General features: G+C 43.6%; 1 protein-coding gene across 6 annotated transcripts in view; it reads right to left on the bottom strand.

Annotated features, from left to right (window-relative positions):
- The window catches only part of FAM81B (family with sequence similarity 81 member B), a 122182-nt gene that overhangs the window by 51039 nt on the left and 56919 nt on the right, over positions 1-14224 (bottom strand). The window contains exon 10 of one of the 6 annotated variants that reach the window (XM_008261959.4): positions 13672-13971. The exons of the other annotated variants lie outside the window; for them this stretch is intronic. Within the exon in view, the coding sequence (XP_008260181.2) occupies positions 13838-13971 (134 nt within the window). The 3' untranslated portion in view covers positions 13672-13837. Of the gene's footprint in view, positions 1-13671; positions 13972-14224 lie in introns of those variants that run through there. 6 annotated transcript variants of the gene reach the window in all.

Raw genomic sequence — 14224 nt, 5'->3', positions numbered from 1 at the left:
AGTCTCCTGGTGCTCGGGGCCCTTTTGCTTTATAAGCATGGGTTTTTCCTTCCTTTATCTGATTAGGATCTTTCTGAGGAACATTCTTTTCAATTCTTTTGTTTTTTAGAAGATTTATTTATTTATTTATTTGAAAGTCAGAGTTAACAGTGAGAGAGAGAAATTAAGAGCTCTTCCATCTGCTGGCTCACTCCCCAGATAGCTGTGACAGCTAGGACTGGGCCAGGCTGAAGGCAGGAGCCAGGAGCTTCTGGGTCTTTAGGAGTTTCATATGGGTGGCAGAGACCCAAACACCTGGATCATCTTCTGCTGCTTTTCCCAGGCCATTAGCAAGGAACTGGATCCAACGTGGAACAGCTGGGACACAACTAGGACCCATATGAGATGCTGGCTTTACAGGGAACAGCGTTACCTGCCCGGCCACAGTGCTGGCTCCAGTGTTTTTCCTGCTTGTGGGAGGCAGCAGGTGCTGGCTCAAGTAGTTACGTCCCTGCCATCCACTTGGCAGACCTGGATTGAGTTCCTGGCTCATGACTTTGGCCCAGGCCAGCCCAGCCCAGCCCTGCTGTTGTGGCAATTTGGGTAGTGATCCAGAATATGGGAAAAACTTTCAAATAAATAAATCGAAAAAAAAGTAAGTAGATGGAATGGTTATGTGACTGAGTAAGTCCATCACTTGGCCTTGGGTTTTTATGTGAATTTAAAAAAACAAACAAACAAAACACAGGGCCTTGCGCAAGCTATCTAATTCTGTTCTGAAGTCAGCAGTTTCCAAGTCTGAAGTGAGCTGAAACAAGGTGCTTGGTGCTGTACTGTGAAGCAGCAACCTCTGCTTCCGCCCAGCAGAGGGACCCCTGGGCTCGTAAACCTTAAGGAAGAACCCCTTTGCAAAGAGACCCGTAGGGGGACAGGTCTTGGCAAAGAAAACCAGCCCTGTACTACTCAGAATACGTTCATGGAAGCCAGCCCCGGAAGGGGCTTACGTGTGCCTGCCAAGTGCCAAGTGCCAAAGAGGTTGTTCCCACAGAAGGACCACCCACAGTAAACAAGACGTTCGTATTATTATTTGACTTCCACGTGGCTTCAATAACTTGAGATTTTTAGACTCTGCCTTTTTGAAGCTATTTCTTGTCCTTTGATCATATAAAATGTGATCATTGCTTAATCTCTATGGAGATAAAAAAAAATGCTGCAGAGTTTAGTCTCAGGCAGTCAGGAACTTTTCTGGAAAACCACTAGGTACTGGTTTAAAAGTCCTAGTCTGGAGCTGGCGTTGTGGCGCTGTATTAAGCTATTGCCTGCAATGTTGGCATCCCACATCAGAACATTGGTTCAAGTCCTGGCTTTTCTACTTCTGATACAGCTCCCTGCTAATGCACCTGGGAAGGCAGTGGAAGATGGTCCAAGTGCTTGGGCCCTGCCACCACCTGGGAGACCAGATAAGAGTTCAGGGCTTCTGGCTTCAACCTTGTCTGGTCCCAGCTGTTAATGGCCATTTGGGGAGTGAATCAGCAGGTAGAAGATTAATTCCTCCACCCCCACCCTCCGCACAACTCTGCCCTTCAAATAAATAAATCTTTCCAGAAAAAAAGAATACACATATCACACATTAAAAATATCCTAATCTTAATTGTTCTGTTCAATTTAATACACCCAAAATACCCTACAAATGGTCTTTAGATACATGCTGAGCTCTGGAAGTTTGGTCAAGTGATGTGGAAAAAAGACTACCCGGGGTTTTATCTTTGCATTGGTTACATGCTTTCTTGCCTGTGTGCATTCCTGGCAGTGCTAATTTCTCTTGTGTTTGGGACACAGATATCTTTGAGAAAAGCCAGATGGAGCAAACTGGTATGTGTGTGGAAAGGAGGAGGCTAGGCAGAGAGGAGGAGTAGTGCTGAGAAGACAGATTTACACTAAGCATCTTCTCCAAGGTGGAAGCAAATACAAGGTACTTCAGGAAACTTCATGGAAAATGGCGTTAAAAGATATATTTATTTTGGTGCAAAAAAGTTGAAATCCAGTGTAGGTTTTTGGGTTTTTCAATTTTTAAAAATTTTATTTAAGCTAAACAAATTTTTTCATATATACAGATTTTTCTTTGTTTTTTCCCCAAAGAAAGCTTTTATTTAATGAGTACAAATTTCATAAGTACAACTTTAGGAATATAGGGATTCTTCCCACCATACCCATGCTCCTGTCCCCACTCCCATTACACCTCCTCCTCTCTCTCCCATTCCTTGTCCCATTCTCCATTAAGGTTCATTTTCAATTAACTTTGTACACAGAAGACCAACTCTATACTAAGTCGTTCCCAACAATTTGCACACATACACACACAAACTTTGAAAACAAGTTTTACAGTTAATTCTCATCATACAACTCATTGAGGACAGAGGTTCCGCATGGGGAATTAGTGCATAGTGACTCCTGTTGTTAATTTAACAATTAAGACTTATGTATGACGTCAGTGGTCACCCAAGGCTCTTGACATGAGCTGCCGAGGCTGTGGACACCTTTGGAATCCACGATCTCCAATAGTATTTAGACAAGGCCATAAGCAAAGTGGAAGTTTTTTTTTTTTTTTAGAAAATTTTTATTTAAATAAATATAAATTTCAAAAGTACAATTTTTGGATTATAGTGGGTTTTCCCCCCATAACCTCGCTCCCGCGTGCAAACCATCCCATCTCCTACTCCCTCTCCCATCCCATTCTTCATTAAGATTCATTTTTAATTATCTTTAGATACAGAAGATCAACTTAGTATATACTAAGTAAAGATTTCAACAGTTTTCACCCACAAAGACACAAAATATAAAGTACTGTTTGAATACTAGTTTTACCATTAATTTGCATAGTACAGCACATTAAGGACAGAGATCCTACATGAGGAGTAAGTGCACAGTGACTCCTGTTGTTGACTTAACAATTGACAATCTTATTTATGACGTCAGTGATCACCTGAGGCTCTTATCATGAGCTGCCAAAGCTATGGAAGCCTCTTGAATTCACAAACTCCAACCTTATTTAGACAAGGCCATAGTCAAAGTGGAAGTTCTTTCCCTTCAGAGAAAAGTACATCCTTCTTTGATGGTCACTTCTTCCACGGGGGTCTCACTCACAGAGATCCTTCATGTAGGACATTTTTTTGTTTTTGCCACAGTTTCTTGGCTTTCCACAGCATAGGTTTTTCATACCTATGGACTTTTTGAAGAATCCTTGTATACATGGATTTTAAACACTTTTTACAACAAAACCAAATGACTTTAAAAATTCCTTTTTCCATGAACTTTTCCAAGTGCCCTCATGTATTTCTGAGTTGCCTGAGGCCCACCCTGTAGTGGCTCAGGACCAGTGCTGTGCATGTGGATGGAAGACTTTTCTAAGACATAGGTTCGGATTTAATACATTATTTATCACCTCACAAGCCCCAGATTTACAATAAGCAATGGGGAATCATTTGTGAATACTGGGAAATATGAAGGCAGCAATACACTTGTTTATGCCAGTCAAGCAGCTCCTAGGAAAGCTCAAGCAAGAGGGAGCTTTCAAAGGCTGTTGGCAGCATGCCAGCCAAGCCCGCCCTTCAGCTGAGGAGTGTTGTGCCTATGCTGTGGTAATCACTACCCACTTGGGCTTTGCCACCCACAGCCTGACAGGCGCGGGCAGAGTGAGTGCAGTGACTGCCTACCGTTGGCCAAGTTCTTAACACTTAACCACATTTAACCCTCACATCTTTTTTAGAGTAGATACCCTAATTTTACAGGCAATAAAAGAGGGGTGGGACTCAGAGAGATAAACTCTCTTTAAATTCTCTATAGTCTTGGGCAAGTGGAATCTAGACCCAAAGCTTGCTCCCAATACAACTCTCAAATTTTGGTCAATAATTGCTGTCAACTCAAAGAAATGTGAAATAGTTGAGGTATGTCTTTGAGACAGATCGGTTATCCTACCAAGCTATATTCAGATGCTGTCATTTATCATTTCCATTTCTTAATTCTAGGAAGGAATTGTAGGAGAAAGATAATTATGCAAATATGAAGGTATGTAATAAGGAATATTCCACCTTGTTAGATTTTGAACTTGATATAAACCAAGGCCAACTAAGCTAACTATTTCAATTTTCCTTGATAAGATCACAAGTGCCAGCCTTTGGTTTTCCTCTTTGACTTTCTCTAGATTCTCTTCAGGGTGCACCGACTGTCCTTTGATCCTCCTGTGAGTCTTGCGTACCTGGACACTTTCTTGGGTTAGATGGAAGAACCTTGATCTCTTAGTTACCAACTAATCTTTGCAGAGGAGGTGGTTGGCTCTAGGTCATGACTGCGTGTTTGCTTCTACATTCACTCTTCCATTTATCTACCTATCCCACATTTTTTGAAGGTTTTGTGTTGGTGTCAGGATGCTTAAAAGTCTTAGGGGCTAAGTGATGGAATTTAGGTGTAGAGACCAGATAGATGCTTGGTTATAGGAGTTGTGTTCAGTTGCAGGGGTGTGGGTTTGTCCAGTACCATGCCCCTTTGGAGCCCATCCCTGAACACTGGCCTCGTGGGCACAGCAGTACTTCTTTGGAGAAGTCTTCTGCTACTTGGGTACCGTTTGTCCTTATCCAACTGCAATGGCTGTTGGGTTTACCTTGATGCCAGGTTTTAAGGAGAAAATAGGCTTCCCTGGACACTGGTGTCAGCGCCTGGTACACCTCCAGTCAACGTCCACATAGAGAGAAATCGTATAACATAATGTTTACAAGAAAGTTCTGTGGTGAGTCGGAATCCTGGCTCATCTCTTACTGGCCGTGAGACCTCATGTCAGCTATCTAATCCCTCTTTGTCTTGCCAGAGTGAATGAATTCATCCATTTGGACTGCTTTGGACAGCCTGCAATATCTGGTGATAGCTCCATGATGGCACCTAATTATTTCAATAACCTACAAGGCAGGTACAGTCAGTACTCATCCCTGTTTTAAGATGAGGAAGCTGGGAGTCCAGAATTAAGGAACATACCCTAGGTCACACGGAGAGTAACTGTTGTACTGGGTTTAAACTCAATTTGTCAGACCTTCTCGGCCCAGAAGCCTGGTTCATTTTCCTGTTTGCTCACTTGCATCTTATGCAACTGCGGAAGAGGGCCTGGGTGATGACCTAGTGGCAGTCATTTCTGATTAATGACATTTATTACATGCATATCAACAGCTTCTGCAAATGAGGTAGGAGAACCTCAGCAAGGAGCATGGGGGTTATGGAAATTCAATCTATGGAGTCAGAACATTTCATGACTGTAGATTAAGGCATAGCTCTGAAATAAAATTAAGCCCATTCCACAGGGTGTGTGTGTGTGTGTGTGTGTGTGTGTGTGTGTGTGTCTGAACTCCTGGAGAGGCAAGTGCCTAGTTGGGTAGGGGCCAGAGCATCCTAGTCTGTTTGCTGGCTGCAATCCTGCCTCTCTCCAGGAGGGCTCACCCCTCTCTGCGAAGCAACTGCACATTTATGTTAGTGCATTTAAGGGGAATCGGGAAAGAGTTTGCAACCGTTCTCTGTGTGAGCTGTGTAAGACATTCAGCGTTCTGGTTTGCGTTGCAAGACAGGGTAGTTGGAGACCTGGTAGGCCCTGAAGCCATCATGGTAGAACACCAGGTTGGTCGCTGCCGTCCTCTGCCAACAGGAACTCCCTGAGCCCTTCCGAGGATGGCACTGCCTCCACCCCCCTCGCTGCCGTCTCCATCTCCTCACCCAGATCTCTTCTTTGGTTCCCAGAGTGTTGGATATCCTCAGCGTGCTCCCGGCTTGGTGTGGTCTTCATGTCCCCCACTCCATCCCCACCCACTCCTAGCAATCTCTTTCTCACCTATACCACCAATAGCCATGTCTCTGCTGCTGACTTCCAAAGACAGCTCCCCAGTCCAGAACTTTCTGTGGTGCTGTCAGCCCGTCTCCCGCTAGCCGCTAGACTCCTCCACTGGATGTCCCGTACATACTGGAAATCAATGACTTTGAGCTCGTGACCCACAATGCTGCATCATCTCCCTGCTTCCCCTCCCAGCCAATCAGTAATCAATACTCCACACTGTAGCCAGAAGGACCTCTAACATGCAGACCCCATAATGTTACTCTCATATTTTAAACCCCTTAAAATCTACTTTGGGTCCTTAAGGTAAAGCCCAGTTCCCCACGGTGAGTTACAAGGCCGCTTGTGATTGGACAGCACACTCCCCTCACTTCTCCAGCCTTCTCTGTAGTGCTCACCTGCTTCCCCGCCCACCTCTCACACTTGAGCGCCTAGTAGTTCCTGGTGTGTGTCCCATTCTTTTGGCCTGCAGGCCTTCATTCAAACTACTCCATCTGCCTCAGCCTGCACCTCTACTAACCTGCTCTGTGTCCTTCGGCTACTGTCTACTTAGACTTCAGGGGTCTCAATTTAGATGCCCTTTCTTCTAGAAAATCACTCTGCCTGATTCCCCGTGTTAATGACAAATGTCTCTCCGGGGTACTCCCCTCACACCCTTGAGTTGCCTATGTATTCACAAATGTATTCATTTTGGCTGGACTGGAAGTGTGCTGAGGGCAAGGTCCATGTTTAGGTTCTCAATATTGTATCCACAGTTCCTAAGACATGAACGTAGGAAGGCAGGAAAGGCATATTTCAGAAAAGCAGTGCCCCTTACAAGTCTGGAGAGCTGCTCTGTGAGGTAGCATGGGTATGCAGGTTCATTCTAGTTGGCATTTATCCTTGGTGTTTGCGGATGCTGTTTACTGCTGACATGAGTGAAGTCAGCCAAAGTGAGCGAATGTTTGGAACGTTTCTGTAGCAGGTGAGACGGCTGCTGGTGTGTGCAGCACACTGGGAGTTCTCTTTCTTTGACCTTGATCCTTGCTGTCCTCTTGGCTATCAGAGCGTAACCACTCCACAATGGCCCTGAGAAGGCAGTCACCATGTAGCTTAATGTAAAGAGTTTATTCTTCATCTTCAAAGGGGTAGCAAACACTTGGAACTTTATCATTTAGTCCTCAGTAAGAACAATTTCATATGATTTTCCTTGCAAAGAATAGGTTGAATATTTTTATTATATATATCTAAGGAGTACAGTGTGGTATTTTGATATTGGGTACCCCAAAAATTTGTGGGGAATTGGAATTATAAATTTTTGTGCAAAAATTTTGAAATACATGGGTGTTTTCTTTATAATACACATTTTATATGACCTTTTTGAAGACTCCTCAAACATATACATTGTGAAATGATTACCAGAATCAAGCTAGTTAATATATCCATCACCTCACATAGTTACCGTGTGTGTGTGTGTGTGATGAGAAGGCATGCAGAACTTTCTCAGCTGTGGTCTCTGCTAGGGCTTAGGTGTGGTTTGTCCATCAGGGGTCCGTGTGTTGAAGCCTTGTTCCTCAGTGTGGCACTGTGGAAGTTGGGGAATCTTTAGGAGGTAGAGACTGGTGGGAGGTCATTGGGTCATTGGGGCACTGTCTTCAGAAGTGACCGCACGGTTCTCTTAGGTCTCTGGGGTCAGCCCTCACAAGGGGGTTGTTATGGAAGAACAGCTCCCAGTCTGGCCACTCCCAGTCTCTCTGGTTTCCTTGTCTGGCAATATGATCTGTCCCCTCTGCTGTGTACTCTGACCCCACTGTGATGTCATCTGCCTTGGGGCCCTCACCAGAGCACAGCTGCTGCTGCTGCTGCTGCTGCTGCTGCTGCTGCTGGTGCCATGTGCTTGAACCTTCAGAACTGTGAGCTAACCAACCCTCTTTTCTTTATCAAGATACCCATCCTCAGGTATTTCACTACAGTAACAGAAAATGGGTGAATACAGTCTCCACACTCTACGTCAGACCTCCAGGATGTATTCATCTTAACACTTAGAGCTGGTAACGCTCCCAGCCCATGTCAACTACATCCTACTCTTTGTTTCTATGGGTTTGACTTCTTGGGATCCCACCTATAAGCGAGGTCGGGAAGTACTCATTGTTCTGTGACTGGCTGATTTCGCGCAGCGTAATGTCCCCCAAGTTCACTCATGTTGCAAATAGCAGTATTTCCTTCTTTATTAGGCTGAATAATAATTCATTACATACACAAACATCCACTAACCTACCAATGGACCTTTTAATAAAATAAAATTTGTATTATTTATTTGAAAGGCAGACTGATGGGGGAGAGAGAGAGGGAGGGACAGACAGAAAGAGAAAGAGAAAGGGAGAGAGAGGTATCTTCTATCTGCTGGTTCACTCCCTAAATGGCCACAACAGCTGGGACTGGGCCAGTCAGAAGCCAGGACCCTGGAACTCTATCTGGATCTTCCATATCATTGGCAGGGCCCAGTACTTGGACCATTTCCTGCCATTTTCTCAGGCGCATTAGTAGGGACCTGGATCAGAGATGGAGCAGCCAGGACTCAAACTGGCACTTAAATGGGATGCTGGTGTCACAGGTGATGGCTTAATCAGCTGTGCCACAAAGCCAATCCTGTCAATGGACTCTCAAGTTGTTTCCCTATCTGGCTGTTGAGAATAACGCTGCAATGCACGTGGGTGGAGGTGCAAACATTTCTTTGAGAGACTGATTTCATTTCTTTGAACATCTACCTAGAAGTGGGCCAGCTGGATCATATATTAGTTCTACTTCTAGTTTTTTTTAAGATCTTCCATATTGTTTTCCATAATGAATGTACCAATACGATCCCTTTCCCCCATGTTCACCAACACCTGTATCAGTTAACTCTGATAATAGTCCTGCTAACTGGTGTATAGTGATATCTCAATGTGATTTGGACTTGAATTCCATGATGATTCGTGATGGTAAGTACCTTTTCATATAGCTGTTGGCGATTTGTATATGTTCTTTGGAAAAATGTCTTTCCATGTCCTTTGCCCATCATTTCATTGGATTATGTTCTTCTGCTGTGTGAGTTTCTTACATGTGTTGGATATTGGCCCCCTATCAGCTATATATGGCTTGCAGATATAATCAGTCTTTCATATCCTCAGATGCAAGCTACCTAAAATCCAAGATATTTGGAAAATAACTGTCTGTACTGCACGTGCCCCGACGTTTTCTTTATCGCTGCTCCCTAAGCAGCATAGTATCACAACTGTTCACATAGCATTTCTTGGCATTAGATATTCGAAGGAGGATAACGATGGTTTAAAGTACACGGGACAATATACACAGTTTTATGCAAATACTACTTCATTACATACATGGAAAGGGACGTCGACATCTGTGGATTTCACGGTGATTCTGGAATCAACTCTTGCCAGATACTGAGGGACAATTGTATTTTTTTAAGGGTTTATCTATTTATTTGTTTATTCAAAAGGCAGAGTTACAGAGAGAGAGGAAGAGAGAGAGAGAGAGAGCGAGATTGTCCATCTGCTGATTCATTCCCCAAATGGCCACAACACCCAGGTCTGAGCCAGGCCGAACTGGAGCCAGGAATCCCATAGGGGAGGTAGGGGTCCAAGCACTGGGGCCACCTCCCACTGCCTTCCCAGGCACATCAGCAGAGAGCTGAATTGTATCAGTACTTGAACTGGCACTTATATGGGATTCCAGTGTCAAATGCGGCGGCTTCACCCACTGTACCACCACACCAACATCCAGCTGTATTTCCTCCCACTCCGCAGGTCTTTTCATTTGTTGATTGTTTTCTTTGCTGTGCAAAATCTTTTTAGTTTCATATAGTTCCTTCTTTTAATCTTTGCTTTTGTTGCCCATGCTTTTGCTGTTATATCCAAGAAATCATTGCCAAGACCAAAGTCAAGGGCTATTCCTCTATATTTTCTAGGAGCAGGTTTTGATAAGAGGTCAGAAACAGCAGGAAATGCTGAGAGGCGGCAGAACCCAGTAATTACCCAAGACTACTGGGATGGTGTTAGTGTGTGAAACTACCTGAGCTCTTTTAGCAGGTGCCTCAAGTCCGCGGGGTGCATCTGTACTGCAGATTCTTCAATGCTCAGACACCATCCTGTGTTTACTGGGAGAGAAGTCTGACTTGCCAGACATCAGTGCTGTTTGATATAGAATAAAGTAACTTGTATATTGAGCTTCTCGGGCAGGACTGTTCATGCTTGCTTCTGTCTGCATCCATGGCAAGGCAAAGGAGGCCAGTGCCCCACTGTCTGCTCGGAAGAGATGAATTTGCTGGAAAACAGTGACTCTTGATATTCAGAGCTTCTCACTTGCATGAGCCCTAGCCTAGGATTTATAAGGCCAAAGTTCACAGAAATAAGACATGTTTAATCACATGATTAAGACTCCTGCCTCTTTCCACTCTACTTCCTATGATGTCAAGTGGCACTGGAGAGATGGAGTATTTTTGGATCCAGCTAAAGAGAAAGTGAGTTGACAAAACATTTGGGTAACAGTGATATATTCACAGAGTTCACAGTCAGTTTTGTGTGGAGTGAGTTACTGGAGCTGTCCTGATGTAGCAGTGGCTTCCAGCGACCTTCCTACAGACTGCTGTGCCAACTCATCTGTATCAGGATAATACATCAACGGCAAACCAACGCTGTGTGAGCTTTAGGTCCAACCGAATCGGGATCTACTCTCACTGGGCATGGTTCTTAGGCCACCTGGAGTCTGTCTAAACCTGTGAACACCTCAACTTGCATCCCCAGTAAGCAAATAAAGGGTCTTGATGCTTTGATCTCCTGTGCTACTGCCCTGGGCATCACCCGTGAAGACATGGATTCTGGGACAATTTCTGATCTGATCCTATGCCAGTATTTGGACTATAATCTACTTTAGAGCATATTTTTTCTACTTGCTGTATGACCTCTCTGCTTTTGTAGCTATGTTGGTAGAGGAGAAAGTATATATAAATGGGATGGCTTAGTCTTCGGTCTTTAAGAATTCCTAACCTAGCCCTTCCTGTAACCATTCATTTAGCTCACTGCACAGTTACCCTCGCAGCCCAGGATATTTGCTGTTGTTGTGGAAAAGATATTTTTATGGAAAACAAAAATACTATGTGATTACAACGTAGAAGCATTCATAAGCACTGAATGTAGAAAATGAAAGTTCTTCAAAACACAGTGAGTGCTAAATTTATTGTATATTCCTACATTTTTTGCCTGCTATACTCTGCATTTTTTTGTTTATTTATTTGAAAGGCAGAGCAGCAGAGAGTGGGGGAGAAGGAAGAAGGGAGGGAGGGACACGGAGAGAGATCTTCCATCTGCTGGTTCACTTCCCAAATGGCTACAACACTCAGGATTGGGCCAGGCTAAAGCCAACAGCCAAGAACTCTATCCTGGTCTCCTGCAGTGTGGCAGGGGCCCAAGCACTAGGTCCATCTGCTACTGCCTTGCAGGCACTTCAGCAGGCAGCTGGACTGGAAGTGAAGCAGCGTTCATTATGGGATGTTGGTGTCACAAGCCACAGCTAGCTTAACTCGCTGTGCTGCAATGCTGGCCCCTACATTTTTTTTTAACTTTTTTTTTTTTCCCCAAAAGCGGGATCATATCCATGTTGCTTTCAAACTTTTTTTTTTTTTAATTGTTTTTTAACCTAACAGTATATCTTGGATACCTCTTTATATTCTTTGTAAGGGCTGTACTGCATTTGGTGAGTGTGTGTGTGCGGGGAGAGGGGGTTTGTGTCAGTCTGATAATAACATTGACTTTTCAATCAGTTCCTTTTATTGAGGTTTTTACCATAACAAACAATCCTGTAATGATTATTCTCACTCATCTTTACACTCTTTTTTTTTTGTTGTTCATTTTTTTCCTGTAATACAAATTTCCAGCAATGGTATTACAAGATCAAAGGTATATATTTTTAAAGAAAGATGTCAACAGGTGTTTCCAAATGTCCTCCAAATCAATGAATTAATTTATAGACTCTCCAATAATGTATGAAAGGACACATTTCTCTTTACCCTTGCCAGCCCAATCTTATCAATCATTTCAACCTTTGCCATTTTGAAAAAAAAAATGTCATTGGTTATTATTTTCTCATTGACTTGGAGGAATTATTTGAGATTACTTGGGATATTAGTTCTTTGCCTTAGCATGACACTTGATTGCAATGAGCATGTCTGTTGCATTTTAAACTCTTAAATCCTGCTATAAGAATTTCTCTGATTATAGAGCTATTGATGCTGCATGCAGAGTATTATGATTATTAATAATAATAAATGGAGATTTTTTTCTTATAGTAAAGGAATTAGAGAAGTGGGCATTTGTCAGTAAAATTTATTTGGGAGATATGTTTGCTCTTTTTTAGTGCCAAAGTTGTCACTCTTCGTACAGAAACCAACGGAAGAGATTAAACCTGACCCAAAGATCCCTCTGCCAGGCTTCCGAAAAGCTCTGTGGTTAGAAGTTGTCCTTGTCCTAGCAGATAGCACATGCTGGGAATAGTTTATTTTCATGATTTTACTGGCCAATACCATGCTCCGCACTTAACATTAATATCCAGAAAAGTTAGACATTCTAATTTTATATGCAGTTAGTGTTTTTCAAGTACTTCTGCATTTACCCACGTAAAATTATGTTGACTATTTTTCCTTTTTAAAAGATTTATTTATTATTCATTTGAAAGGCAGAGAAGGAGAGACAAAGAGATTTTCCGCTTGCTGGTTCACACCCCAAATGGCCATAACAGCCAGGGCTGGGAAAGGCCAAAGCCAGAAGCCTGGAGATACATCTGGGTCTCCCGCATGGGAGTACTTGGGCCATCTTCTTCTGGCAAAAGCGCATTGGCAGGGAGCTGGATTGGACTGGAACAGGTGCCCATATGGGATGCTGGCATCACAGGTATAGCTTTACCTGCTGTGCTACAATGCTGACCCCAGATGTTGGCTATTTTTCCTGGAAGCTGTTATATTCTCTTACATAGGTTACCTCTCACTTCTTCCTCATTGTGATACATAAGGAATATGATGAAAATATACTTTTTTTTTGACAGGCAAAGTTAGACAGTGAGAGAGAGAGACAGAGAGAAAGGTCTTCCTTCTATTGGTTCACCCCCCAAATAGCCACTACAGCCCGTGCACTGTGCCAATCCGAAGCCAGGAACCAGGTGCTTCTTCCTGGTCTCCCATGGAGGTACAGGGCCCAAGCACTTGGGCCATCCTCCACTGCACTCCCAGGCCACAGCAGAGAGCTAGACTGGAAGAGGAGCAACCGGGTCAGAATCCGGCGCCCTAACTGGGACTAGAACCCGGAGTACCGGCGCCACAGGCGGAGGATTAGCCTAGGGAGCCACAGCGCCGGCCGAAAATATACTTTAAATACGTATAAATTAGACGTTAGAAAGGAAAACCTCTGGTCAAAAGTTGCAAATTGAGAGCTCACTGGGCAAATCTGCTCCAGTGACACGTCCTTCATTGTTTGGGAACTATTTTGAACAGTTACTAATGCCAAAAACTGGAGACGTTTCTACTGAGAAGCTGACAATTTTTGTCAATATGGGACTAAAGACATATTCAGTGATGAACTGGAACTACAGAGTGGCTCTTACTTTTAGGCTGAGTCAGTCATCTCTGATTTGCCGCAATTTCTGCCACTCTTTAAAGTCTTATACCTGGCCTACGCCGCTCATCCAGCTACTTTATGCAGACTGCTCTTTTTTATGTGTAGACAAACAAAAAAACATAAAAAGACAGCTATGTGAAGAAACCCCTGAAGTTTTTCATTCAGAGATGGAAAGCATCGTTAAGTTTCTTTGCTTTATTGTTTTTCTGGTCACATCCTTCGAAAGTGGTAAGACGTTCAGATTCCTCAGAAGCCCTAACCTCCCGCCCAGAGATGGGAGCTTTCTTCTCACTTTCCCCTACAAACCATTCCACAGGCCGGTGCAAAAGAGGATGATGGGAAAGGTCTATATTTCCTGGAGCTCCACTATCTTACGCTGCAATTTCTTCAGGTCTTTCTGTACTTTATATTTCTCTAAATCCATCTTTGTCTTCTGTATTTGTTGGAGGGAGGTGAGGGAGTCGTGGATCGATTTAAATCCTGGGAGAGGGTAAGAGGATAGCTATACTGAAGCAGCGCAGCAGAATAGAGAGATAAATGTGTATTTCACAGAAGTTGCTGAGCAGAAGTTGTGCCGTAGTTGATCATCATTTAATTCAAAGCACACCAAATGCCCTGGGGACCAGCCTAAAATGTTTATGGTCCCTTTCCTGCATGTCTCCAGGATGCGTTAGCAGCAGTGTTTTAATGATATCATCATGAAAATTTAACTCCGCTCCTTCCCCTCCTCCCA

Source organism: Oryctolagus cuniculus, chromosome 14, assembly GCF_964237555.1.
Source record: "Oryctolagus cuniculus chromosome 14, mOryCun1.1, whole genome shotgun sequence".
In the NCBI taxonomy this organism is placed as follows: domain Eukaryota; kingdom Metazoa; phylum Chordata; class Mammalia; order Lagomorpha; family Leporidae; genus Oryctolagus; species Oryctolagus cuniculus.
This window is presented reverse-complemented; position numbering and strand designations above follow the sequence as displayed.